General features: G+C 46.3%; 1 protein-coding gene across 4 annotated transcripts in view; it reads left to right on the forward strand.

The window, feature by feature from the left end:
* The window catches only part of LOC142803752 (rap1 GTPase-activating protein 1-like), a 304934-nt gene that overhangs the window by 226620 nt on the left and 50750 nt on the right, over positions 1-27564 (forward strand). For all 4 annotated transcript variants that reach the window (XM_075889633.1, XM_075889631.1, XM_075889630.1 and 1 more), the window contains exons 6-8: positions 6520-6648; positions 12933-12965; positions 18942-19130. In XM_075889633.1, coding sequence (XP_075745748.1) covers positions 6520-6648; positions 12933-12965; positions 18942-19130 — 351 coding nt within the window. The remainder of the gene's footprint in view (positions 1-6519; positions 6649-12932; positions 12966-18941; positions 19131-27564) is intronic.

Raw genomic sequence — 27564 nt, forward strand, 5'->3', positions numbered from 1 at the left:
AGCTTCGTAATGTGTGTTTGTCCAGAGTTGTGCCTCGTTTGCACCGTCCGGCTTCCACACGTTTTTATTGAATTCTAATACTTAAGTTATTGCCTGTAAGCGCGATCCACACGCAGGCAACACTGGTAAAGCGGGATTCTGATGGCTCTGGCCGTATGAGCTGTTGCTATAAATAAATAAATGAATAAATAAATACATAAATAAATAAATAAAAGAAAACTTACAATCGTGCACAAGCTGCTGCTCATAAACATGTATCCGATGGCTTGCAAGAGGTTTTTAGCCCCTTATAAGAGGCTGTTACGCAGCAATATGGTGGTTTTGGGACGTTAAACCCCACATATCAATCAAATCATGTTACGCAGCAAGGAGTGTACGCGTCACGTGTTCACGCTTTCGTCAGGCGGCCAGAATTGACGCTTCCCGCACCGCGACATTCATTTCGGGTCTCGCTACTCGCTTTACACGTACAGCGACCTCGCTGACTTAACTGTGACGCGTTGTTCGCGCCTTTGCGAGCTGACGTCGTCGGATGCTCCATATTGTTGTTACACGCATTTAAAGCGAGAGGTCAACAGTCAGCGTTTCGTGTTCCCGGCACGAGGTTGACGTTCTGACATACAATGCCCTGTCTGTTTCGAAGCGCGCGAACGTCAAACGTATATCTGGAAGCTAAGCCTATAGCCTCCGAAAAACGCAACGTAATGTCATGATCCTGTACGTTCCTAACTGGCCGATATACTGCAAGTGTAAATATACATTCGGCGCCACAAGATTACTTAACGTGGGATGTTATGTGTACCAACTATTTTCGACCGTAACCAGTGAAAACAGACGCTAGTGTACATTGTCAGCATGTTTAGTCCAGGCTGCGAAGATGTGTTGGCTCTCGCAGACACCTCAGTCGGTAAACTTTTGATGAAAAGACTGCGTACGATACGTTTACGCTTGTAATGCCCTGTGTTGATAGTGGGTTGTGTATGTGAATCGAAGTTGTCTAGGAGTAATTGAGCGCGTGGCTGCGGACGGCTATCACCGTCCGCAGCGGATGCCTAGAAGATTTCGTTCTTGCTTGTATGTCAGCGCAAGTTTCTACGACTTGGTATGACTATGTTTTGTATCATTGCAATGTACCTGCGTGGTCTAGAGCGGCTGACTGATCGCTCTAGACGAGAGGGATTCAGGCTATACTATCTCGCTACGCCAAACACTTCGAAAACGCATTACTATAGTCGCATGGCATGTATACCAGTTCGCAGCATAGATTAGATTTTCTAAGATGCAGTTTATCATGCTGATACGCAAAATAGAGGTTATCGTGAATGACACAAACGGGATTCGAGAAAGGCGTGCGTTGTGGTTTAGCACAAATAGCGGCCGTTCACCTTACATAGCTATCGCTACATGTTGCAATTTTCGTGTCCAGCTGCCGATGACGCATGTGCAATCGGTGCAGGTTACCCATTCAATCAACCAGTACAGGTTCTTTTTTTTTTCATTTAGGTCTACGTGCGGCATTTACTTCTGAAGCAGATCGCGTTAGCTCACGGCATTGTTCTGCAGTTAGGCGGATAACGGTCTTTTTCACTGTCACAACGAAAGATAGATGGATTGTAAGGTCAGCGCTATGTCGGCAAGTCTGCCATTGTGCGCGCATCTCAAGTGACAGATTTAGTATACCGCCGTCATCACAGCGCATAACGCGCGAAAGCAGAAGCCGACGTGTAAATGTCACTATGCGCGCTTGCCACTGTTTTCAGTGGGCTAGCGTGCGACTGTGACTTTCGAAGAGGGCGCGTTTTTAATCACTGATCTCGTCAACAGTGGCTGTGCAATACTTTTTGAACTAATCATCAAATGGCTTCACCACATGGCTTCACTACAGCGTCGCGAATCCATCACCGAAAAAAAATCTTTAAATGTATCAAGTACGAGCGGAGTTATATATTTGTCGCACGATGTAATTGCTTTCTTTCTTCTCTCGTCCCGACGAAAGCGCTGGAAGCTAATCAGGGAGGAATGGCAGGGCTGTAAGCAGTTACGTCAATCGCCCTTGACAACGCTCAGCATTTCTCTTCTCTTTTTTAACGACGATAGTCTTTCTTGGGGACCTTCGACGCAATACTTTTTGTCTGTCTGTCTGTCTGTCTGTCTGTCTGTCTGTCTGTCTGTCTGTCTGTCTGTCTGTCTGTCTGTCTGTCTGTCTGTACACTTGTCTGTTTGTCCACTCTTAGCGGCACCGGGTACTCGAAACGGCCGACCCTCTCCGCAGCGCCCACCAATGTTGCTCAAGATTTAGCGTTCATGATTGTGCAATTGTTCATTAAAAAGCAATTATTGCGCATATCTGAGGCACCATAACAACACATATATGATCTGCATGTGCGCCTTTTACTACAAAAGGCATACATAAGTAATTTTAAGGACCGTAGCGCTTATCACGCTGCGCTTACCATGCTTACGCTCGCACAAAAAGACGAGTATTTCCAACACTTCGCTAAGACGAGACGGTGATGGCACCTACCCGTCGCCTTGCGTTCTACACCTTATCACCTCTGAGTCGGGCGCGCACACCCGTCTCATAGCCACGCCCTTCGTTTTCCAAGAAAACTGCCAGATGACGCTCATGTCTCGCGTGTGACGTGACTCGATGCGCTCGTTCGCCTCCGCTGCACGCTCGAGGCACTCTAACGCAGCGCTTCCAGAATATCAATCACCTGTTTTCTTGTGCAGAACATCAAATAAATGTTTAGTTCACTCTCTCCACACGCAAGACTATCGTCTTTCAAAGACATTTGCAGATTAACATGAAAAAACGGGGCCAATCTTTTTTATTCGAGTGCGCGAATTACTTTCAGGGTGATCGCGGGCACGTGGCGGCCTCCCGCGGTGGTTGCAGATACTATGATATCCACTATGCTCATGTTGGCCAATGGCCGTGTACTTGGGTATATGACGTGGTCATTTGGGCATATGACATCTTTTGTACAGGGAAGAAGGAACGGTTTGTATCTGACTGAGAATCATAGGTAAATTTGCGCGTGCGTACGCTGCGCTATGATGTTTGGCTCACCTGTTCTAGGAGCCTTGACTACCGATCGGCACCGTTTTTCGATCACACTGAAAAAGTTCTGCCGTGCCCGACTAGCCTAATGTACTTTGCCTATTCAAACTGATGTTGCTTGGGTGATATTCGTAGTCGTGATTAGCAGACAAACTCGGTGATTTCATCGAGGTCTACAGCTGCATATACATGAATCAAGCCGTCAACGCACCGGGACAGCTTCATATATAATTCCCCCAGAATAGTCGCGAGGTAATCGCTCAGCATACTAAAGATGCTGTCAGATTATACACCAGATGCAGTGACTTCACCACAGGTTTACTCAGAAGCTTTCTCTCCTTAGTTTTTGGTCAGTAAAATTTGAAAAACTTCCAGGAATGTATGGAATGGAACCGAATGGGCACATGCGGGTTAAGCAAGTAAACGATCACTGTCTAAAACAAAGATGGAAAAATATCCGACGCCTTCCTTACGCGTGCATATAATCAACTGTCATGACAACAGCGTGACGGTGCTTAACATACAATCCGCTTGCTTGGTTCATTTTATTTTACCTAACGATGGAACAGATAGAAAGAACAGCGTACAAGCGATGATGATATGTGGGGTTTCACGTCCCAAAGCTACCTTATGATTATGAGAGGTGCCTTAGTGAAGGGCTCTGGAGATTTCGACCACCTGGGGTTCTTTAACGAGCACCGAAATCTGAGCACACGGGCCTACAACATTTGCGCCTCCATAGGAAATGCAGCCACCGCAGCCGGGATTCGATCCCACGACCTGCGGGTCAGCAGCCGAGTATCTTAGCCACTAGACCACCGCAGTGGGGTCAGCATACAAGCACCTGGATATATACTATACGTGCGATCTAATGTGACACGCGAGGAGTTGTTAGATGTCAGTAAGCAGACGATTCCGCAACCTGTGACATGACTCAAAAATTCAGCGCCGTGTGGCCTGCCGCCTAGTTTTTACGTAGTTTCCGCATTTTCTCTCACCACTTTTTCTCCTTCCCAAGCAGCGGAGTATTCTTCTGGTTAGCCTCACTGTCTTTCCTTTATCTTTATCGCTCTCTCTCTCCGCGTCTTGAAGCATTTTCTTTGTTTTATTTCATTCTCTTTTCTCTTCATTCACGACACACGCCTTACGTATACCTCTGATTCAAAGAAATTCCAGGAGCCTCGTTTTGATTTGGCAACTGCTTTTGATTAGTTGCTTAAGTGTCCATAATAGAAAAAAAAAGATATAGAGTAGCACTTTGCAATTTGTGAAGCCCCTGTTAAATTGCGTTTCATCGCCCATTATATCGCTGAGGAACAAAATTGCCAGGCGTGCACACTTTTTTTTTTGTCGTGTTGACTTTTTATTTCAAACGTACAGGTATGATGCTTGCCGTACAGTGGAACGTCGGGTGCACCAGCTTTCGACGCACGTACGAATTTATATTTCTTGATATGGAAACGCACAGGGTGTCCCTTCTTGAAGACAAAGAAAACCTGATCGTCTATAGGTTAGATATGCAGTCCTTTAGAGTCATTCGCATCTCGCTTCACCAACCGCGCTCTTCCTTTCATTTGTCTTTTTCAGTAGTCTCTTGTTTTCATTGCTCTCATCGAAGATGGCGAGGCGGCGCTATAGGAGCCGCGGTCAGGTCTCGTTTGACGTCAGAGCTGTTGTCATTTCTTCGCGTCTGCGAAAGGAGAGAAAGGCGCCCGAAAGACGAATGACACGTCCGTCTGCGGCTGCGACGACGGTTTCACGCCGGCGCTCGGTGTTTATGCAAAATCTTCGATAGGTGACACGCTGAACTACATATAGCAGTATAGGCACCGGCAATCCAAGGCGCGCGATAACAAAGAATACAACGCGGATGTGTGTGTGTGTGTGTGAGAGAGAGAGAGAAAATGCGCTATAGCAGAAAGCCTTCATTCCTATGGTAGAACAAAACAGGTGTCACGCCGGAACACGTCACATACAGTACCCGCATCCGTGTATACGCATGCATTCAAGGATTTCTGCGCGCGCTGCTTGTATGTGCCGGGACTATTGAACGGAAAGCCAGCGTTGAGTGGGTGCAATCTAGGTGAATAAGCTCTGCAGTATTTTTTATCTTTCTCGCCTGTGCACAGTGAATCGCAACTCGATAGTCCTATTTGAGCCTTATACAGGTTTAACTGCTATAGACCCGTGTGCTCAGATTCGAGTGCTTGTTAAAAAAACCCCAGGTGGTCGAAATTTCCGGAGTCTTTCACTATATACGGCGTCTCTCGTAATCATACGGTGGTTTTGGGGTTGTTAAACACCACATATCAATCAGCCTTACGGTTTTTCCCCGACCGTATCTGCCACGTGAATCCGTGGAGTGTTCCCCCCAGGGAAAGCCGATAAAACGTCTCTCGATAGCTCATACCTGAGCTCGCGTGCGTACAAACCCGCGCTTTGGGAGGACGTGTGTACAAGGATCACCGCCGCTAGCGACAGCTGCCGTTTATGCCGCATACTACTATAAATATATACACACACACAGCTGCAACGTTCGCTGCACTTTCCCGCCGCCAGCCACGCGGTGCATCATGAAAACGGTATAGTACAGTGACACCGAGGCCGGAGGACAGCTTCGCGAGTTGCAGCGCTCGCAGCCCGGTTGGATATAGCCGAAAGGTTTTGCGCAGCGCGCTTAAAGGTTTCGCGTTGTGCCTGCGAAGGAAGTAGCTTCGATGGACGGAAGACTTTCGCCTGCTTTCGGTGCTTGACCGGATACTTTTTTTTGAGCGTGACTGGAAGCCCGTCGGAGTGTGTGTTAGCGCAGCGAAAGGAGGTCGCACTTACTGCGTTTATTGTGTTTGTTCGAGAATGGATGAGTGAACACAGTTCGTGCGATGTGATTGAGTGATCTCGAACGCAGCTATAATTGTGATTCCCGTAATGCAGCTGGGGCTGGCTGTGGGTTTGTTTGCTTTTTTTTCTAATCCCCGTAGATGGAGCGCGCTTAATTACCTTCGATTATAACTGCGATGGAGCCTAGTCTAATAGAGTGGCACTGGCAGACACGGCGAACCGTATGCCTATACAAGTGGCCCGGGAAATTCCGCGCTCAGTTGACATATCGTGCTTGGATGACTATTTCTGGAGACGTCGGAACGCAAAGGGCGCCAGTTTGATCGAGACAGAGCGTTCGCCGCTCGGAGGAGTCGATCATCTTCACACTCGCGGCTCGCACAGGAAACGAGCGAAGAGATTGTGCTCGGTTGAGACCCGAGATTCTGGTCGGCCAAGAGCGCCGATATACTCTCTCCCTTGTGACAAGTGTAGGCGCTGTTTCCGCCGGCACCCCGCAACAAGCGTGTGTTTGTGCGTGTAGTTCCTGGATGATAACGATGCCCAAGCGGGGGTCGGCGTCGTCCAGGTTCCGAGCAGCCGCATTGCAAGCCGTGCGTTCTGTGCGTTCTGTGCAGTCCAGCGACCTGTTCGAGCTGCTCAACAAGCTGCAGAACAGCCGGCTCGACGACCAGCGCTGCGAGCTGCCCCGGGGCGAGCCGTCGCAGACACGCCGCAACAATGCGGCGCCCGTCAGCAAGGCCGAGGTAAGTGCGCTTGCATAATATGCCGTAACTATAAATCGAAAAAAACAAAACGTGAAAGTGTTAAGTAGGCCGTATTCGGCAGTGCATATGGCCTTTAAGAACGTGTGTGACTATTGAGCAGCGCCACCGGCACTAAGTGTCTGCACATTTTCTTTTCTTTTTGTCCTCGCTGCTCTGTCTTTGCATTTCGCATTTCCCCCTCTCCTTTTCCTTCTCACCGAACGTAGGGTACTCAACCAAACTGCTGTCTGGTTAACCTCCCTGCCTTCTCTCATTTGTATTCCTTTCTTCCTTGCTTTTAAAGAACCTAGAAACCTCAAGAAAGACTTCGGGCGAAGATGGTATATATCACTGAAGCGTACTGATGAGTGATACATTTATCTGTCCTGCGCATAATTGGGCCATTAGACTAAAGCTTTAACTGTATTACCATGACTTAAATCAAACGTGTATTCGACTACTGATGTCAGCGCATGCGTGGCTATTATCGGTTACTAGTAAACGTCACTTCAGGCGAAGCCACTTTTGCTCACTGCAGTCCGCGTAGTGAAGAAAAGGAAGTTGTGATGAAAGAAAAAATTTACCACGATGTTTTGGAATTTACGCAGAACGATTTTGTCACTATCCGTGGCTATATGCTTTAGAACTGGGTAGTAATTAGCCTTCTGATCTGCTGCAGCTAGCTGTAGTTTCCTAGTTATAGTTTACTCTGTGGAGTGACCAGACCGATAGTTATTGGTCCGAGGTTCAACGCCCACTAATGTAAGGATTATTGCTTTTTCTTCAAATACAAGGCTTCGTTCTTCAGAAACCCGCATTGGTGTTTTTTTTCAGCTTCGCGCCCGCACTTAACCTTCACGCGCATTGTGCAACAGTCTCTTATATTGTTTTTTTTTTACACAAAAGAAGTTAGGGGTTGTTGCATCTTTCATTGCATCTTCCTTTGAACCTTTTGGTCAACGCAGGCACCGACTGTAACCGATGCGCAGTTTAACTATAGTTACGACTGACATGAAGCAAATATTGTGGGCATTTATGAGTGGGTCAACACCCATCATCTTCATCTGTATAGTATCATCAGTATATTGCGTTTGGTTATGCATCCTCATCGTCGTCACGTATCATCATCCCCATCTTGGCCGCCTTGTTTTCGGGCCAAATAAACGTCGTCCGAACCAAGACCTTAGACAATATAATCACCGTATTGATAGGCGTACGCTTGTCAAGCTTTGGAGCGTCCGCTTCACGCCGCGTGATCTAGTGCCACGTTGGTATATATATATATATATATATATATATATATAGCGCACAGCCACGCAGCGCGCTCTTTTAACACTGCGGCACAAATTAACAGTGTGAAAAAACAAGAAAATAGGTCATTTTGCTATCGCGAAAACAGGAATAAGCGAAGCTTCGTGCAGTACATTTATTTCATTTAATGAATATGCTGCAACACGGAAATAGGACTTAAGCAGTGAATATAGAATTGTTTAGTTGACCAATTGACAAACAAATAAAACAGGGGATGTATGTACTGGCTTTCAAAAAAAAAAGACGATGGTTTGCAATAAACAATCATAGGGGCATATAATAAAATCAGCGCTACATTAAAAGTAATCACTAGTAGGTGTATTTCTTTCGCGTCCCAGAATGCTCCCTCGTAACTTTTCCAGTCAGTCATGCCGGGAATCGCGCCTTCAACCACGACCTTAGCGATGGTATCATTGTGTCGTAGAAGAAGGGACTTCTGTTGCCATACAGACATCAGTGAAACGTGGCTACGTGAAATGACAAGCCCCATTGGATAGAACATCAGAATTCCATATCGGAAACGGCTCATCGTCGACCAGCCCAAAGTGTAGATCGCTTCAGTGGAAAGCGATATCTGCAAGTTTGCATGTGGCCAGCTTACCATCCATGTCCGCAGCTTCTTCACGTGTCGCCAGTTTTTTTTCGCGTGCGTAATCTGTAACCTTCAACAAGATTGGCTTGAAAATGTCGAATATCTGCATGCGGCTGACGAACTTCCGGTGCAGGAGCATAATTGCGTAACGTGGGTGCGTGGAAACCAGGCTTCATGCATTGAAGAACAACGGCTATTTGGGCTAGTTGGTTGGAATCCATGGGAATAAGGGCTGCAGCGCGAGCACGAAGATGCCAGAAGAAACGTGAAACGAAAGGCGAGGCAAGGAAAGCGAACACCAGCGCTCGTGTTGTCTGTCCTCTTTGCTTTTCTTGCCTCGCCTTTCGTTTCACGTTTCTTCTAGCACCCGGTTCGTGCTCACGCTGCAGCCCTTATTACCAGGCTTCATGCGGTTCCCATTCATGAGAAGAAACGCTCGCATCGATGTCTGCAGATTAAACACCTCCACAAGGCCAAGATCACGTTACACAATCAACAATGTTTCTGGCCAGAAAACGCGTTTCGCAGGTCGCAGACGCCACGGAAGCACACGATGCAAGTGGTCATCGTGTGCAAGACAAAGTAGGTACGGCGCATAAATCTTCCAGGTATTCTAAACGAATGGAGGTATTCTATAAGTTGCACTGGCTGAACGGATCGTGGCGCCATATGCCCTCGTAGTAATCATCACATGAAGGGTTGTATTCTGTTTATCTAGATTTAGAATTTTCGAGTATTCTGTAAGCCTGTGTGCTGCTCATATTTGGGTGCACGTTGAAGAAACCCAGGTGCCCAAAATTTCCGAAGCCCTCCTGCACGGTGTCTCTCATATTCGTATGGTGGTTTTTGAGACGTTAAACCCCGCATATCAATCATCAATCAATCAATCAATCAGAATTTTTTTAGTCATTCCCAGTCTCAGTAGGCCTCTTTGACCTCAAGATATACCTCACGCTGGAAGTCGCGCGCAGTTTACACCCTTCTGCACGCGGTAAACAACGTTTGTCTCGCAAATGACAACGCATCGATCGCGGGAGCTGCAACTGTTACATTCCCCAAACACGCACACACGTGATGCCCCGATCATGGCACGCCAACGGATCATTTGCATTCGTGGCCCGCAGGCATGACCTGTGTATACGCGCAGCAAGAGTATGCTTTCGCCACGTCTGTATATCACCGTGCTTCGCGCTCCCTTTCCACCCTTCTCTTCCCTCGTTCTGCGTAATCCCCCTTTCGTGCCGACGGCAGCAGAGAACCGCTGTACTGTTTTGCGTACAAGTCCCAATGCTATGCCATCGCACGGTCCATTTCTCGCGTAGTATTTCCGCTCCGCTGCCTCGGCTCTTTGTATTCGCGGACGCTCTTCATTCTGAGTGCAGCCAGGCGTTGCTGAAACCTTGCACCTCCCCCCAACCTTCTCCACTCACTTCATCTTACTCTCCCAGCTTCTAGGGTTACGTAGATAAGAAGAAAAACGACGTCCTATAGCCGCTGAAGAAAACGCAATATGCAACCTCCTATGGGGGCTTTCTCGGCGATTGCGTTAAGCTTGCCGCGCTGTCGCGAGGATAAAAAGGCACGCCCTGCGTGGGTATTGCAACTCCTGGTATGGAGTGTTTACTTCGTCTCTTTGATTTTATTGCTCCTATGTATAGCATTGTTTACCCATGAATGCAGCGTGTAGATGAGTGCTTGTTATGTTGTTCATTAGAGGTGGTAGGGGAACGTTGCGCAGCAGTACACACGTGTATGTGGCCACGCGACGTTTGATGCCCGACTAGATTACCTTTTTTCCATTAAAGGCAGTTAACTACCTTAGCATTGATCAGCAGGAATATTGGCAATACTGAGTATCCCACGTGTGTGTGTGTGTGTGTGTGTGTGTGTGTGTGTGTGTGTGTGTGTGTGTGTGTGTGTGTGTGTGTGTGTGTGTGTGTGTGTGTGTGTGTGTGTGTGTGTGTGTGTGTGTGTGAGAGAGAGATACCCTCATCATCGTGACGGAGTATTGCCAATGATCAGTGTTTAGATCCGGAACCACATTAGGCCGCTATGCCTCCCTTTTTTATTTTATTGTTGTCTTTTTGTAGTCACCAGATTGACGTCTTACAGTTACTTTGTACGATCATACAGAAATTTTTCATGTTACACTGTAGTTGTATTGAGTAAACTCAATGAAGAAGTGCAGATTTGAATTCGGGCCTTCTCATTTTAAAGACTATCCACTACGGTGGTCCGGGATTCGAATCCGGGCCCGTAGGTTGCGGAGTCGAATCCAGAAGGCGGCGGCAGCTTTCTCGGTGGAGGTGAAAATGCTAGAGACTCGTGTTCAGGCATTCAAGTGTGCGCTGTAGACGTCCAGGCAGTCGAAATTTCTGGCGCCCTTCACTATGGCGTCTCTCGCAATCATATATAGTTTTGGCACGTAAAGCGTTCGAAAGTTCGAAACACATTATTGCATCCTAAACCAATTAAGCAACATATTTTCAGCTTGCATAAAAACACATGGATGCAATACTGTGTTATCTTATCCACCCCTATAGGCAGGACAAAATGATTTTGAAGATAAAAGGTTCCTAAAAATAAAGATAAATTTAAGGGGAAACGAGACACACAATAGAAATGGTAACGAATAGCGTACAATGGGCACCAGTGGCTCAATTTACAATACAAAAAGCTGATGAACATAGCGCTGAGGGAACGTCGATTAGATAGGACACTCTGATATCGTCTTTTCTATAAGACCTCATACAAGAGTAGAGTGCAGCCGCTGCATTGCGAAGCAGTAAGCATTGTCTGACGTGGCAATCCTTCCGTCAACAGGCATTTCAGCCATCCGAGTTTCTCTTCCGACAAGGAAAAGAACAACTACGGTCTGTGTAATTTAAATTACCTTTTAAGGTTGCTTTACATCTGCGAAAGCGCCGAAACAAAACTGACGCTGTCCATTTAATAACAATCCAAACATGAAGAACATAGGCAAACAAAGCGCAGAATGTTGCAGCAGCATAAAAATAAGCGTTTGACATGAGCTACGGCAGAGGTAATGTGCATAGTCTAAGTGCAAAAAGCGAAATTCAGGAACAATTAAACCCACACTACCCTCTCGCCATTATAAAGAAAAACTGTCGGGGTTTCTTACGCATTTACTTAAACCCTTTTCCTCCGAGTTAATACATGGATGTAAGCCCGCCACCCTCCGAAACCTGTCTGCACTTAACGTGGTTTTGTACAGCCTCCAAGGTCGCAAGCACCTCACCTGGTTTAGCATAGCCTCCTTGATCGGACCACTTTCGACCAAGCAACGATGCGACGTCATGTCATCATCATGTGATGTCACGTCGCGTGACGCCTTGATGACGTCTCAAAACGGTAGTGATCTGTTTCGGAATGTTGATTTTTGCGCGTCACTCGTCTTTGACGCCACCGACGCGGGACATTGATGCTCCGTACTACGCCGAAGAATTCCCTTTTAGGGACATGGAAATTATCTATTTCAGAGATTTTTTCCTGCAAACTTTGGTGAAATTTTCTGCATATTTCCGAGCACAACAGTACTAATTCCTGCCTCCATCCACAAACACACATACTATAATTACACGTGTCTGACATACTGCCGGCTTTTGAAATCTTGAGTAGCCCCTCCACTGCCGCACAACAAAATCATCATTACATTAATTGATATACTAACTGCCCAATGTGGGCTTAAAGTCTAACACCAATAGTGAACTAAAAATCCCTCCTAGTAAATATCAAACAAATCTCACGGGCTATACTTGCGGTGTATGCGCCAGAGCCGATAACACAAAATAAAGGTGCAGTGTGACCGTTGATTATAGGTCGTCATAGGAAAATTCAACCATTCTCGAAATTCCCTGCAGTATCACGAAGATTCCCTTTTTTCCTTCGGCTCAAAATGACAGGCGAAAATTCCCCGAAAAAGGGAAAATTCCCTGCACGGGACATCACTGTGCTGGATGTAGACGGTCCAGTTTCCCGTGAGGTATCTGAGGCTTTCGTCTTAAAACCTGTGCGTTCCCTGCCGCACTTGGAATTGATGACAGTATGCCTTCCGCACTGTCCTACCTTACACCATTTTCTTTGTGTTGCTCGTTCTCCTTTTCCTTACTCCATTACTTCTTCGTCACAAAGGTAAAGTGGAGCGTTGTTGTACTGATGTGGTGTTGCATTAAACGGGAAAACAAAATTAACGACGGCGTCATTCTAAGCCGAACATTATAATGATTTGATACACATATATACATGCATAGAAGCCATGTACTAACATCTGTCTTGTCGAGTTGAACAGAAAGTGACGCATTGTGTAACAGTTACTCCTTGTAACCACATGGTGTTCGTAATTTTCTTTATGATTTTACAGAGGCAGACTCAAGACCAAGAAAAGTTAGAGGAGGTAAGCAGTGCTTTCGTTTCACTGTCTTTTTTAAAGCCAAGAAATAGAAAGTACAGTGTTTTTTATAGCACGTTTGCATACCCCCCTTCCCCCCCCCAAAAAAAAGAGAGCAAAAGCGCAGCAGTGGAACTTCCGGTTAAGAAGGTACGTCACGTGTACGGTGTGGTCAGGCGTTACGTTATACCACCGCTAAAATTTCGCGGGATCGAATTCCGGCCGCAGTGGCCTCTGTTTCGGTGGAGGTGAAAATGCTAAAGGCCCGAAAATGCTGCCATGCACCTATACAGCCATCTTTAGATGCACGTTAAAGTGTCTTTAAAACACTTTTTCAAGTAACCAAGGAATGGATTCGCTGAAAGAGCGCATTGTTTCAAGAATCGGATGCCGCCAAAATTTTAAGAATCTGTAGTACGAGCGGAGTTACAGAGATTTTTCGCACGCTGCAACCGCATTCTTTCTTCTCTCGTCCCGACGAAAGCACTAGAAGCTGAACAGAAAAGAATGGCGCGGGGGAAAAAAAATACGTCACGTGCTCCTCGTGACCTTGAGCACTTTTAACTTGTTTTCATTTAATACGCGGCTTTTTTAGTGTGAACGCGCGCGCACTCGTGGACAAGTCGCGGCCTCCTGCGGCAATCCCTGTAATGACCGAGCGTGCCATGTTTTCAATCAGCCAATGATTGATAGAAGGCCTTTCACGAGTGATTTTCGAGCGTCTTCCGTCATTCGTCAATTGCAGAGAAAGCGATTTTCAGCAGACTTTGATCATTTATGGGGAATTCTAGGTCGCGTGCAGTGCTATAATAATTGGCTCGCGTGTTCTCGGGAGCCTCTGCTACCGATCGGCAGTGTTTTCTGACCGTGCTCAGAAAGTGTTGCAGGCTCCCTTTAAAGAATAATATTCTCAATGACGGCCGGCATCGCTAATGATATGTACCGCAGCGAGATTGGCTGAGATATTTTCTTGCAAAAGTTATTGGCATAAGACTTCGTCGGAAATTCGGGCCCTTACGAGGATCTTACGTCACGTAATCTGTAATCGAGTTCTTTTTATAGCTGACATGCTTACGCAAATTTCGTTTTCTTAAAGATTCGGAAGACTATAGACGACTATCCTTGTGTGACCTTCGCATGTCTGAACATGGCGTCAAGAGCGTAACTATTAGGGCTCGGCCACGTATGTCGGTCTTGCCGGGAATGCATACGGCGTCTTTCATAACTATCTCGTGCATTTGACACGTGAGACCGATGCACTCGACTTAATGTTTTTTTGTGTGTGTGTGTGTATGTGTGAATATAAGTACATGTTTGGGGCACGTTGACTCATGGGAAGCATGTTTCAGCTCATATTTAGGGCAACTGTTTGTCATCAAACTGTGTCACCAATGATATAAACGTACTATCTATAGAACTGCCGCAACTTACGCTTCCCAAATATGGTTTTTTTTAATGAAATACTAAATAAACAGTTCTGCACGGGCTGCCAACGTAAGTGGACGTTTGACGAAAACATCCACCGTGTAAGTGTTATAGAATTTAACTTTACAAAGGCGCGCACCTGTGACATGACATCGCGATGGAATTCCAATAGTCTTGGCAGTGCGATCTACATTCGAAGCTAAACGGAATACAAAAGAACTGCACTTTTTAGGGGCGAAGCTCCTTAAAGTGGCACCCGTTAGTCCCTCGTCGTAGTGCGTAACCAGTCTTAGGTTTTGATTTGTAAGGTGGAGCCGGTGGAAGATTTCTCCTGTGCGTTGTTGAACAACAAAAAATTCGCAGCGTGTGCGCTAACTAAAAGCCGAATTTTCCTGTCTCTCATTCCCCCTGTACATTGAGCACTGTGTACATTGAGCACTATGTACATATCTGACAAGAAAGGGTTGCTACGTTTACTAGCTGGGCGTAACCTCCTTGGTTTTAGAAATGTTTAGCAAGCGTTGGGCCGCAGTGCCATGAATACAGTGAACTAGTATATACCATGAACTCGAGGTGGTTAAAAGAGGGAAGTAGACACGAAGCGCAAGCCGTAAGAAAGTCTGCGTGTGCCACCTCTCGTTTAGTTCTTGGAATGTCCGCTGGATGGCAGTACGTCTATATGCGGAATATATGATGAAAAGATGCGAGATGGTGGTACTTGGAGTGTTGACTAGATGGACGAACGGACACACAGACAGATGCATGGACGGACGCACGGACGGATGGCCGCAGGGGCGGGTGCATGGACGAACGCAGGGACGGACGCGTGGATGGACGTGTGGACGCACGAACAGACGCACGCACGGCCGGGTGGATGGACGCACGGATGGTCACACAGACGGACGCATGGACGGACGGAAGCAATAACGAATGGACGGACGGATGCTTCGCCCCACTCCCCATCATTTGCCCTGTGGATAGGCTGCCATTTTTCGTGCTGTTGGCTCATTCATAAGAGGGTGTCGCCAGAGCTCGGGAAGATCCCGTTTCGCGAAACTCGGCCGATCCTGCATGGTACCCTAGTTCTGGGTTTCGTGAGGATGCGGCGTTGTTTGGTTCGATGCGCGAGGAGAGAGTGCTAGTTCCTCCTTGGCTTATTGAGAGACGAACCTATTCGCAACGACTGAACGTGATCTTCTTCCTAATTGACTGCAGTGATTTCGTCCAAATAATCAATTGCAAAGCGCCTTTTCACACTTGCGGGAAAAACATGAAACCAAAAGGCCTTCGCTAAGCATTATCAAGATCATAAGAACAGTTCTGTGACAACGATCAATCATGCCTTCAAATACTACAAGCCAGACAATCGCGAAATTCACCAAATAAGTTGATGCGGCTTTGTTTGAATAAGTAAGGTTTTGCCCAGACTGTGCTTTGATTTCCGCGACCGTAACATTCGTCAAGAGTGTTGTTGTTAGAGTATGTCTAAGAAGGAAATGTTCTGTTGGATGTTATTGACGTTTGTGGCAATAAATTTTTTTCTAAACAGAACAACCGATATCCTCCTCTCAGCGTAGCCACGGCACGGCTTTAAGCTCTCCCATAGTAGAGTAACTAGTACTCTAAATTGTTACCCATTACTTCTAAACACACAAACAAGGGACGGCTTTCTGCTCTCCCATAGCAGAGTACCGAGTACTCTGAATCGTGAAGCACTTTTCTTTTTTTTTTTTGCGGAAATAAATACAGAAAACAGTGAGTGGAGGTTTGACTACGAGTCACGACCGTGTGAGCACCTCGCCCCACGAACTTGAAACTACATCCCAGTGCAACTTCATCTTTTCTTGCTTAAGGAGGTCATTGTTTTTTTTATTATTCGGAAACATTTTAGAAGGCCACTTCGCAGGTACGCTTTATTCGGCAGCCTATGGCGGGTTCGTACTCCTCGATGATACTCTGGAAAGGCCAGCACTTGTTTGTGTAGAATAGCGCCGGTGTCCACGTTCCATTTTCCGAAGACGTGTTCAGCTGGAGTAAAAAATAACAGTTCGCGCAGGAGTCTATATTCTCAGCGGTATTTCGTTCTCTCGAAATGCGCTTGTTCCCGCTGCACTGTTCGCACTTAATCTGCTACACGTCGCAGGAAGGCAACGCTCTTTCTACGGATATATACATATATATATATATATATATATATATATATATATATATATATATATATATATTTACGCAGGAAATACTGGCCCTTAGATGTAAACCATGTAAACAATTGAAATGGCAGCCTGCGGAATTTCGCTATATGAGATCTATTGTTTTGATAAGCAGGATCTGATCTTTTCGATGCAAAAGTGCAGAGCTGCTTAGTGGCGACGCTGAGAGCACTACCCTTCCAGACATGGCAACCATAATGCAGCAGTATTTAGCACTATTTATGCATAAAAATGCTTTCTCCTGCATGCGTAAATAGCACTTACAAAAAAGTAAAGACACAGCCCGTACCGAAACAGCGCGCATGGTAAGCGAAAACAAATAAAGAAAGAAAAGATGTACAAGTAGAAAATACAATTGGCGAAGGCACCTTTAAAGTTCTCACAAGAACATGCCGTGACGTCGGAAAGCCTTTCACGGTGTTTGCCACGCTCTCCGAAACTCTTCATCGACAAAATTGTACTGAACGGAGAGGCATGGCCTCTCGACTCCAACGTGAAATTAGCGGACGTCAATCCAGAGGTCCCCTTTAGGACAGCCCTGCATGGCTCATCAGGATCTTAATCAAGTTCCTTGTTTATCTGTCTGATCAAGTTCCTTGTTTATCTGTCTGCTGTGCTGACCCGAAGGTATACTAGGAATGTTTACGGAGAGGTAATTCGACCTAAATATAAGAATAGGAGCTCAAATATGTGACGTCACGCTGACATTCGCGTGCGTTAGAGTACCTGAATATTTTGGAAAGAAATATCAAGTGCTTTAATTTCAGCGCGATGTTTGGAAATGGTATATTCCGACGTTCGCTACCATTTGTGATCATTAAAACTTACCATGCCCCAGTTAACGTGTGTGGAGCTCAAAGAATAATGGATTAGCTTGAGCAGCTGTAGTGATTCACCTAGGCACTGCTACGTGAAATATTCAATTCAATTTTTCAATTCAATTTTATTTACCAGTTTATACATACTGGATGGTTGCGTTGGGTTAAAAGCTACATAAGTAGCTTGACGAGACCCAACGACCAGACAAAATATGAATGCTGTTTTGATAGAGAGAGAAAAAGAGTACCGGTAGCGCCTGTACGACAATATTATATACGTACAAGCGCCATGCGATCGCAACTCTTAGGAAATCACGGTGCTTCTTTTGTGTATCCGTGCAAACTCAGAAATGTAGTTCCTTTACAAAGCCCGGAAGGCTAAATTGAATTTATCTCGTTGTGTGAGCAGCGACAACCGCGCTGCGTTCGCTCACAAAATGTTCAAACAGTCAAGGTCGCCACGTCATGCTACCGTGAAGACGATAATTAACACAAACGTGCGCGCAGTAGTCCAAGGTGCACAGACACAAGAAAGCTAGATCAGAGGTAATAACAATTTCCGGGTTTTACTTGCCAAAACCACGATATAGATTGGGTGTCGTACCATGCATAATCGAGGCTGATTTTTTTCTATTTTACAGCGAGTGATGGTGGAGACATGAGATTAACTACAGACTTAGCGCTCACGCGTGATCATATAGGAAAAAAAAGTTTTCATAGTAAACAAGCTTTCACATCTGAGTAGCTAGTAAGAACCTTCGTCGGCCTCAGCTGCGGTGAGGTAAATGTCACTTGACGATAGTTCCTATCAAAACTGACCTTCCGTCGAGGCAAGCAACTGAAGTCCCCCGTGATCGTCACTCTCAATCTTGGTGATAGGCGTGAATACAAGGCGTATAAGTGTACCATCACCATTACAATGCTCACACGTAGCCTTGTCTGAAGTTGCTATCGCACGAGTTACAAGGATATCGTTAATAATGAGTTCGACCTAATGACTTCCTTTTGAAGGGGACCTTCTCAACACCGTTTGTCAACACGAGCTTCAACCGTCGTTGCCACGTACAGCGCTTGTTGCAACCTGTTGAAAACAACCTGGTTTACTAATAACTTGAAGGAGAGCAACAAAAAAAGTGAGGACAAAGCTGAACAACAAAAAACACAGGAGAAGCGCTCGGACTAGCGCAGTTCAGCGCTCGTACTGCTGTGTTTGTTTGTTTGATTGTTTGTTTGTTTGTTTGTATCCTCTAATCCATGGCTCGTACCCACTCTGGGGGATTGGCCAAGAGAACATATATTCTCATATGGATGATAACTGCATTATTGCTTACAACGAAAAAAAAAGGGGGGGGGAATTGTATAGTGAAGACAGTATGTTGTGTTTGTTCCTGAACCTTTTCCTCTTTTCTTTTCTGTTTTTCGGCATGCTTCAAGTTATTCGCAAGATGGACTGAGTCACTTTAACTAACAAGTTACCACAGGCGGATTCGTTTTTGTTTCTTTCTTTCTTCCTTCCTCAACTGGTCCAGATTCTCCGTAAACAAGGCGGCTACCCGATGGTGGTGCTCCCGGTGGCCGGCGGTTACTGGGTGGACGGCGTGGACTGCGCCTCCCCCTCGGACGTCTTCGACAGCGTCTTCGTGCCGGGACACTTCACGCCGGCCAAGATCAACAACCGGGAGATAGCCACCACCTACCGCAGGCATTTCCTCGGCAAGGTAGGCTTCCTCTTCCAAGCTCTGCAGCGCAGCCTTTGCAGTGGTATATATAGCTTATGACAGGTAGATTGCCACTATCCCTCAAGAGGAAGATATGTAACAGCTGTATCTTCCCGGTACTTAGATACGGAGCACAAACATGGAGACTTACAAACAGGATTCAGCTTAAATTGAGGACGACGCAGCGAGCAATGGAAAGAAAAATGGTAGCTGTAACCTTAAGAGACAAGAAGAGAGCAGAGTGGATTATGGGACAAAACGGGGGTTAAGGATATCATAGTTGAAATCAAGAAGAGGAAAAGGACATGGGCCAGGCATGTAGCGCGTAGACAGGATAACCGCTGGTCATTAAAGGTAACTAACTGGATTCGCAGAGAAGGCAGGCGGGTTAGGGGGAGACAGAAGGTTAGGTGGGCAGATGAAATTAAGAAGTTTGCGGGTATAAATTGGCAGCAGCAAGCACATGACCGGGTTAACTGGCGGAACATGGGAGATGCTTTTGTCCTGCAGTGGACGTAGTTGCGATGATGGTGGTGGTGGTGTTGGTGATGATGATGATGGCTTATAGCGTGACGTGGTATTCCGCTATACTGTCCACAGAACACCGGGTTATACCGAACGATAGCACCGACATCTTGTGGTCCGCCTCGGTGGTGTAGCCGTTTACGGTGATCGATGGCTGACTCGGAGGTCGCGGGTTCGATCCCGGCCGTGGCGGTTGCATTTAGATAGAGGCGACATGGTAGAAGTCCGTGTACTTTGCGATGTCACTGCACGGTAAAGAACACCAGATTGTCGAAATTTCCGGAGCCCTCCACTACGGCGTCCCTCGTGATCATCTCGAGGTTTTCTGACGTTAAACCCCGGATGTTATCATTATCACCAACATCCTGGCACTCCTTTTTCGTGCAATAATATATAATTACAAACGCGTTTGCTTGTTTTCGCCCAGTGTCCTTGAAGAAAACACGATTACAGAGGTCATTCATTCGATTATAGAGGCTGCTCAGAAAGGCAGAATGCACTGGGTTTCCGGAATAGCAATTAGACGTTTGCCCAGTGCACATCGGTCAAGCTTGAACTCTCGGTAATCGGACTGCTTGTCTTTGAGAGGATGGGAAGATGGGGGAGTTCGTATACTCGGATTACAAAAAGAAGCATCGCAAAAGGGTGGAGACAAGCTGGGAAGAATTTGAGACATAGAACTAGCCTTGTGAAAGTTATTTCGCGTTGTTTCGTTTCATAGTACTTGTCTTTACACGATAACTTACCGCTGTGCATATTGTCACCTCTGGCACGGGCGCCGAAATGGCACCAAAGGGATAAGAACGACGACGTTGTTGTTGTGGGGCTGAGTCCGAGCTTCCCTGCTGTCCTTCATTCGTGTGCGTTGTGTGAAGTGTTAACCTGACTGGCGTTAACTCAATAAATATTTCTCGTTACAACTTCAAGCGCGGACGTAGAAGAAAACTAGAGACTTCTACGTGTACGTTGGGGTCTTTCTGGAGACAGTGTCAGCCGAAATAGCATCTTCAGGGCGCGTAATCGTTATTTTTTTCGCAGATTGCCAGTAAAGAGTAATTACAAGTAGGTTGAGCATTAGAACCGTATATAAAAAGACGCGAAAATCTGATTTGATTTATCTGTGGGGTTTAACTTCCCAAAACCACCATATGATTATGAGAAACGCCTTAGTGGAGGGCTCCGGAAATTTCGACCACCTGGGGTTCTTTTGCGTGCACCCAAATCTGAGTACATAGGCCTACAACATTTCCGCCTCCATCGGAAATGCAGCCGCCACAGCCGGGATTCGATCCCGCGACCTGCGGTTCAGCAGCCGAGTACCTTATCTACTATACCACCGTGGCGGTGCAAGACACGGAAATTTAACACAACGTAATCTTGTCTGTTGCCTTCCTCGAGCCTTCTTATATTTTCTTATTTAATTCAACGTTCTCATTTTACTTATTCGCGCTAGAGTAATTTTAGAAGATATTCGTCTCCTCACGTGGTGGACAATACATGTGCAAAACCGACGAGCTTGCGCCCTCGACTTGGTGTTGGGCTATTCTATACACAATCGTCGTCATCATATTATTAACTTCATCATCTTTTACGCCCGCTGCGCCACTAATGCGTCAGTCGGGGATTTCTATTTTAGCCTGTAGTGCGCAAGCTGATTCTATTATGTCAGCGAATTTCTGAATTTCGACACACTACCGTCAGGCGTCCAAGCCGATAACGTGGTCGACATTAAGTGGAGCTCGACAGGTCACGTAATGCGAGGAACAGATGAACGAAAGCCAGCAAGTTCAATGCAATGTGCACGTATAGCGATTGGAAACGTAGCTGCGAACGGCACTGTTTTAGGTTGTTGTAGGTGGGTTGATACACAATAGAAAGGCTCTTTCTACGACAGAGTCAATGTGTTCCGCGGGAAAGACAACTACGTGAGCGGAATCCGGTTCAATGTTTTATATCGCGAAGTCTTCCAATGTATAATGTCTTGCGTGCCACTTCTCGATCGTGAAGGTCGGATCACAATCACAGGCAAAGCTGTCCCGAAAAAAACACCCATAGACACCGGCCCTCTTTTTTTTCATCGTTATGAAAGCCACTATTCGACAGTGAGGCGCAACAATAAGGGAAGAGTCTGTTCTCAAGGTTTCCAGCCGAGTTTACTTCCGATACTTCAAACTGAGTGCGTCCGCAGGGACGTGACCCGCGTTGAAGATGTATGGACGTAGCAGTATCAACCTGCTCGACTCCCCCCTCCCCCACTTTAAAGTGCGCGATGCAGCGTCACAGTGCGTCAGCCCAGTTGAAACACGGGCTTTGTCCTTGCTCCACATTTTCGGCGTGAAGCCTGTTCGTCGCCCGAACACATGTTTCATTCTCTGAAAAAAAAAAAGTTTCTTTCTTCTGAGGTGTAAGGAACGATACGTTATGTTCGATTTTCCTGTGGTCTGTATTCATTCCTTCAATTGTTTCCAAGTACCCTGACAACGTCCACCTGCGACCACAGCCTGTTGCACAATAGGGACTTGAATCCTATTGTTTATTTTTATTGTCTAAGCATCAGAACGCTCGTGCGAGACTCGTTGGTCTGCGTTGGTTACCTCGTTCTATACGAAAGATATGTGGGGTTGAACGTCCCAAAACCACCATATGATTATGAGAGACGCCGTAGTGGAGGGCTCCGGAAATTTCGACCACCTGGGGTTCTTTAACGTGCACCCAAATCTGAGCAACCGGGCCTACAACATTTCCGCCTCCATGGGAAATGCAGCCGCCGCAGCCGGGATTCGAACCCGCGACCTGTGGGTCAGCAGCCGAGTACCTTAGCCACTAGACCACCACGGCGGGGCTACTATACGAAAGATGAGCGAAGGACGGCGATGGTCGTGCAATGTTTCAATATGTTGCTATCGCATTCACTCCTTGGCGTTTCGGGCGAAGCAGTGACATTCAATTTGTTCACTCAACAAAGTGTCATTGAGACACGCCGCGCAGAAAGAATCAAAGTTCAAATATAGGCGCACAAGCGTTAAATTCCTTCCACTCTCGAACTCTCGTTCTGCATGCCAGGTTTAATTAAAAATAAATGAGAGAACATTTTGATGACATGCAGCTCTAATAATCGAATAAATCAATTTAGACTCGATAGAACAGGGATAAGCTTAAACAGCGCGTTTTTAATGGGGTGTTATGAGATGGATTGGGCAAAACTTATCTCCTGGAGAGTGGTCACACCGGGCGTATACGCATTATATGCATCAACATTAACTAATTATTCGCTAACTGTATACGGCTACCTAAGCAAAAATTATTCCAGAAGATAACTGCTAGATGAAGTTGACTACTTAAAACTGATCATCGTTTCAGTTATTTACTATATTGTTCTGACTGAATAACTGCTAATTAGCCTCATTGTTTTGAATTTAATTACAATATACTAATTAAATATTCATAATTATTGGCTAATTAGGTGACAACTAAGCTCGCTTAAATAAATTAAAACTACTATTGACCAATCCAGTACAACCTTACATGGCTTAGGCATATCTGCATGTGCTGCTCTTCTTGGCACTTCCGCCTGTCACGTTATGGACAATACCCGACTGGAAGCAAGGGGCTATATGAATGCTCACTAATTGAAATTTGGCATACATGAAGTGGGGCAGAAGGGCTCTTTCTAGAACCTTAATTATGTTCTTGACTAATGAATGCGTGGACGAAATGGCACTTGCTAGCAAGGGCTCTACTAGACCCGTGACTTACGGGCTTATTGAGTGGTCATTTGCATAAAGGCGCCATGTGTGGTCGATATAGCGGCGGGTCACGACTCGTCGCCAACTGCAGTTCGTAACTACGTCACCACTGTGGAAGACTGCCACGTGCATCTGCGATTGGCTGGTGGGTCTTTCGGCTCGGGTCGGGTACGGTCGGGTCAGTTCGGTCGTTTCGGTTAGGGTGGTCTGTGAACGTTATTTACAAATTGACCTGAGGAGACTATACCCTCCGAAAGATAGGGCCGATTGCGGGCGGCACCCACGTGGGGACAGGAGGGGTGAGCTGCTGTGAACATCGCGGCATTGGGACCACACTGCCTTGAAAAGCAACGCTGAAAATTTGGCATCGACGTTTGGCCAGTTGTCAATGGTATATAGTGCGTGCTCACTGGGAAAGTTTCACAACACAGAGAAAGCGCTTTGATAAGGAGGACTGGGGTCAGCGTCCGAGCTCTGCATTCGATTAGAAAGGAAATGACGTAACAGCACATATCGGCCAGACCGCAGCGATAAGTCTGCGGATCTGCTGTGTTTATGAATCCTATAGACAAATGCAGTTATGTTATGGAGGGGAAAATAAACGTTCACTTAAAGTAATGGTGTCGCGCTGCTAGTCCCTCTTCTATCCTAAGCGGGAGGTCTGCTCATTCCGGGAACCTTCTGGCCTTCGCTGTGTGCTTCGCCCTGTCGACGAGACGGGACACCAGCGGTATACTAAGTAACTTACTGTATTCTGTGTCAAACGAATATCTCCGCCCAGTTTTCGGCGTACCTACCCTTATGTCAAGCTCACTTGAAAACGACCCTTACGCTCCTTACACAGGGGGAAAATAGGGACGCCCAGTCCTTGGGATGCTTTGGCGGCTTTGCTGTAGTGCGCACGCGCCGAAAGAGAAGAGCCGGCTGATGGAAAGGTCTGCTATCGAAGAGGCTACAGCGACTTCATATTCTTTGTGGACAGTAATGACTGAAACATTGTGCATTCTGTGCTTCCAGAAGTCAGTCACAGAAGGAAGCTGTTCGATCGAAAGGCCGGACGCGTCCACTAAGAAAACATACACGCTCGGGTCGACGACGCTCTTATTATCGAGCCCCATAATTGGGGCGCACGAAGTCTTCATGCATATCCGAACACCGGCTTCAATGTAGCGTCGGCATCTATAGTATTGAAACGAATGCTAATTGCATTTGAAGCGTGCTTTGAAGTCGGGCTATAGGAGATCCGCTAGTGAACGCTTTGGCGCTTTTAAACTGTAACTTTGTACAACATTGTGTAAGGAACTTCGGGAGCTCTAAATTGGGGTGCACAGTTGCAGGTGTGTGGGTGGCGCGTGTTTGTCTGCATACGTGCATGTCGCGGGTAGAGCGAGGGTGAGAGATGCCAGCGTTGATTTGGAACTATTATAGCTATCCATACGTACTACACCAGCAAAAAAAAAAAGACAAAGTGCCTGTAAATTTTTATACGCCTTATTTTTTCACCTTCTATTCATCCTCATCAAAGGTTCTTTCTGTCCGCGATCGGTCTTGTTATGCAGAATACATTGCAGCCTGTCATGCATACGCATATACACAATGCCATTACCTTTTCTTTCAAGTTCAAGAATGTTCACTTTTCGTTCTCGTCCTATCTGAGAGCGGAGCAGTGCTGCCACAGGCGGCATCTCGCTGACTCCCGAGGCTTGCAGAATTCGAGGAAACCTTGCTTCCAGTTAGCACTTCATGGGTGGTGGTAGCTTTACCAAGGACGCTGTTTTTACAAACTGGTAGACAAGTCAAACTTCGCGCAGGTATACTTGATCGTATTGGCGGAAAAAGAATAGCGGAGGTAAGAAGTTAGGCGTCGTACAAAGCGAACTCTGTTTTTATCTTCGAACCTTTGGTTGGGCGTAAATTGCACAAATGGGAATGAAGTGCGTCGCAGTTAGGTTTGGAGTGTGACTTTTGATTGAAAGAGGTCGGAAGAGCCAAAGGTTGTTAACATAGCAAAATATTGTAATTGAGACACAGTCAAGTGCGTCTACTCCACAATATACTTAGGTGCAGAAATTTTGTGTTGTGATTAGTGAGCTCTAAGTGAGCCTATTGACAGTGCCAACGTGGCATTGATTCATGCCGTTAAGGTGCAGTGCATGTTGCGGCAGCCCACTGCATTGGCGTAAAAGAACACGCTAAAGATAACACCTCGTACTTAATACCTTTGAAACAGTGTGCTTAAGATCATATCTCATTTTTTTTTCACGAATAAAAATCTTAGTGTAACGCACCATGATAGTCAACATTAAGAGGCTAAAATGAAGGTTTGGAAAGTCATGTAGTTGGCTTCGAAAAATCACTTCCAAAACGTGCGAATTCAGCTCGCATTCTCGTTGAACGTATCGTCATGAGATGTTTCCAGTGGCCGTCACATGCACCCCATTCTCTTTCTTTATTCCTTTTTTGTGTTCGTATTACGGCTGTAGCACGATCACAAAGTTAACGCATCTTGCGCCATGCTGAAATGTTAGCTAACGGGTCTGCGTTGCTAAGAGCGCCATTACATGCCAAACTCATTTATGCTACGATGACAGTGCTTGCCTTAATTTTCGGCTGGCTTACGCGTACAGTCATCTTCCCCTCAGAAAGAGTGCGCTAAATACACTGCGTCACCCGCACACCCTTCTGTCAATAGTTGATTGTGACAGCTAATCGAACTTTCTCCTCAGGAGTCAGCCGAGTTTTCGACACATTCGAGCTCGCCACCTAAATGAAGAAAAAAGATGGGCGAAATGCGCTGTCCGGCACTTCCAACGAGATTAGGTCGTGCGTCGGGTCTCCCGGCAAGCCTGCTCCGCCTTTACTCGCGTATTCGCTTCGTCGGAGGCGGCTGGTCAGGGTATGCGTAGGTAGTGACGCAAGGGGCTCGCCTAACGAATCTCTCCGGAGTGCGCCGACAGGGCCCGATGGTTAATTTATTCTTGGGCGTGAGCGAGTGAGTCCTTTTATTGCGCACACTGCAACTGCTCAGCCGTGAGCTTGGGTGTTTATTTTCTATGTGTTTGTGCGGCGAAAGCACACGTGCACGTGTTCGTGCGTGCGTTTTACTTTCCATGCATACAGTTTTGTGCACAGCTCCTTTCAGAACGTTGCATTTGCGCATACGTGCTCGGGAAACCAGAGAAAACCGCGACTGACATATACGCGCATCTCGCGACGTGGCGCTTTCCGCAACGCATACATACACACGCACACAAAAGCGTGCAGGTTGAATCCGCGTTCTGAAAAGGATATACGAGCGAGCTCTGCTGCAATGTTTTCCCAGCATTCAGCTCTCGGCTACCCGGGCGTGCTGCCGCTCCAACTGTTGCGTTCCCCCTCTATCGATTCGAATACGTACATTTGGCTTGCCGGCCGCTACGGGATGAGAATAGGAAATTAAGGGCAGCGTCGCTCGGTATCGGCATCCGTAGAGGTCTAATAATGTTGGCGAGTCCTGTAGCTGCTCATTGAAAGTGTGTTTCCGTTTTTTTTTTTTTAAATCTAATTTACACGCTGCGCTGGCGTCCGATTCTGATGAAACGGCGAGATAGGAAAATTGCATAATTACTACAAATGAACGGACGACTCTTTTTTTTGTTTCAACGTGGCTCGTCATGCGAACGATAGACGCATGCGCGCTGTATGGTGAAGTTATTCTTGGTAATTTGTTCGGTGTGAGTGAACGTGTCCTTTCAGTGCTGCGTGGCATGTAATTTGCACTGACATTCTGCAGTACTTTTGTTTTTGTTTTTTTTTCCTTTTATGACATACGTCAATCATCAAAAAAGGTGAGGAGTGTAGAAGCTCCGAGGACGCAGTTGCGCCGAAGTTGATTGGTTTACGTCATGAACTTCTGAGCTTTCTTAAATAGGCAAAGCATCATATCTATAGCGCTGCACTTTCAAAGGCTTTGATTAGTTTCTTGTTTTTTATTCGTGTATAAACTTCTCAACTTCACTTTTAGTTTAGTCGTCATGTAGGTTGAGAAAAATGGTTCATTTTCTTTGCTTTTTGTTCTGATTCCTTCCTTTTTCGTTGCGCCCGCTCTATTAAATTATTTTTTTTCTTGCCGACGAAAGTGCCGACGAAGCTCGGCTCATTATCTCTAGAACCGTATTAGGCAC

The sequence above is a fragment of the Rhipicephalus microplus genome, chromosome 3 (assembly GCF_043290135.1).
Source record: "Rhipicephalus microplus isolate Deutch F79 chromosome 3, USDA_Rmic, whole genome shotgun sequence".
In the NCBI taxonomy this organism is placed as follows: Eukaryota; Metazoa; Arthropoda; class Arachnida; order Ixodida; family Ixodidae; genus Rhipicephalus; species Rhipicephalus microplus.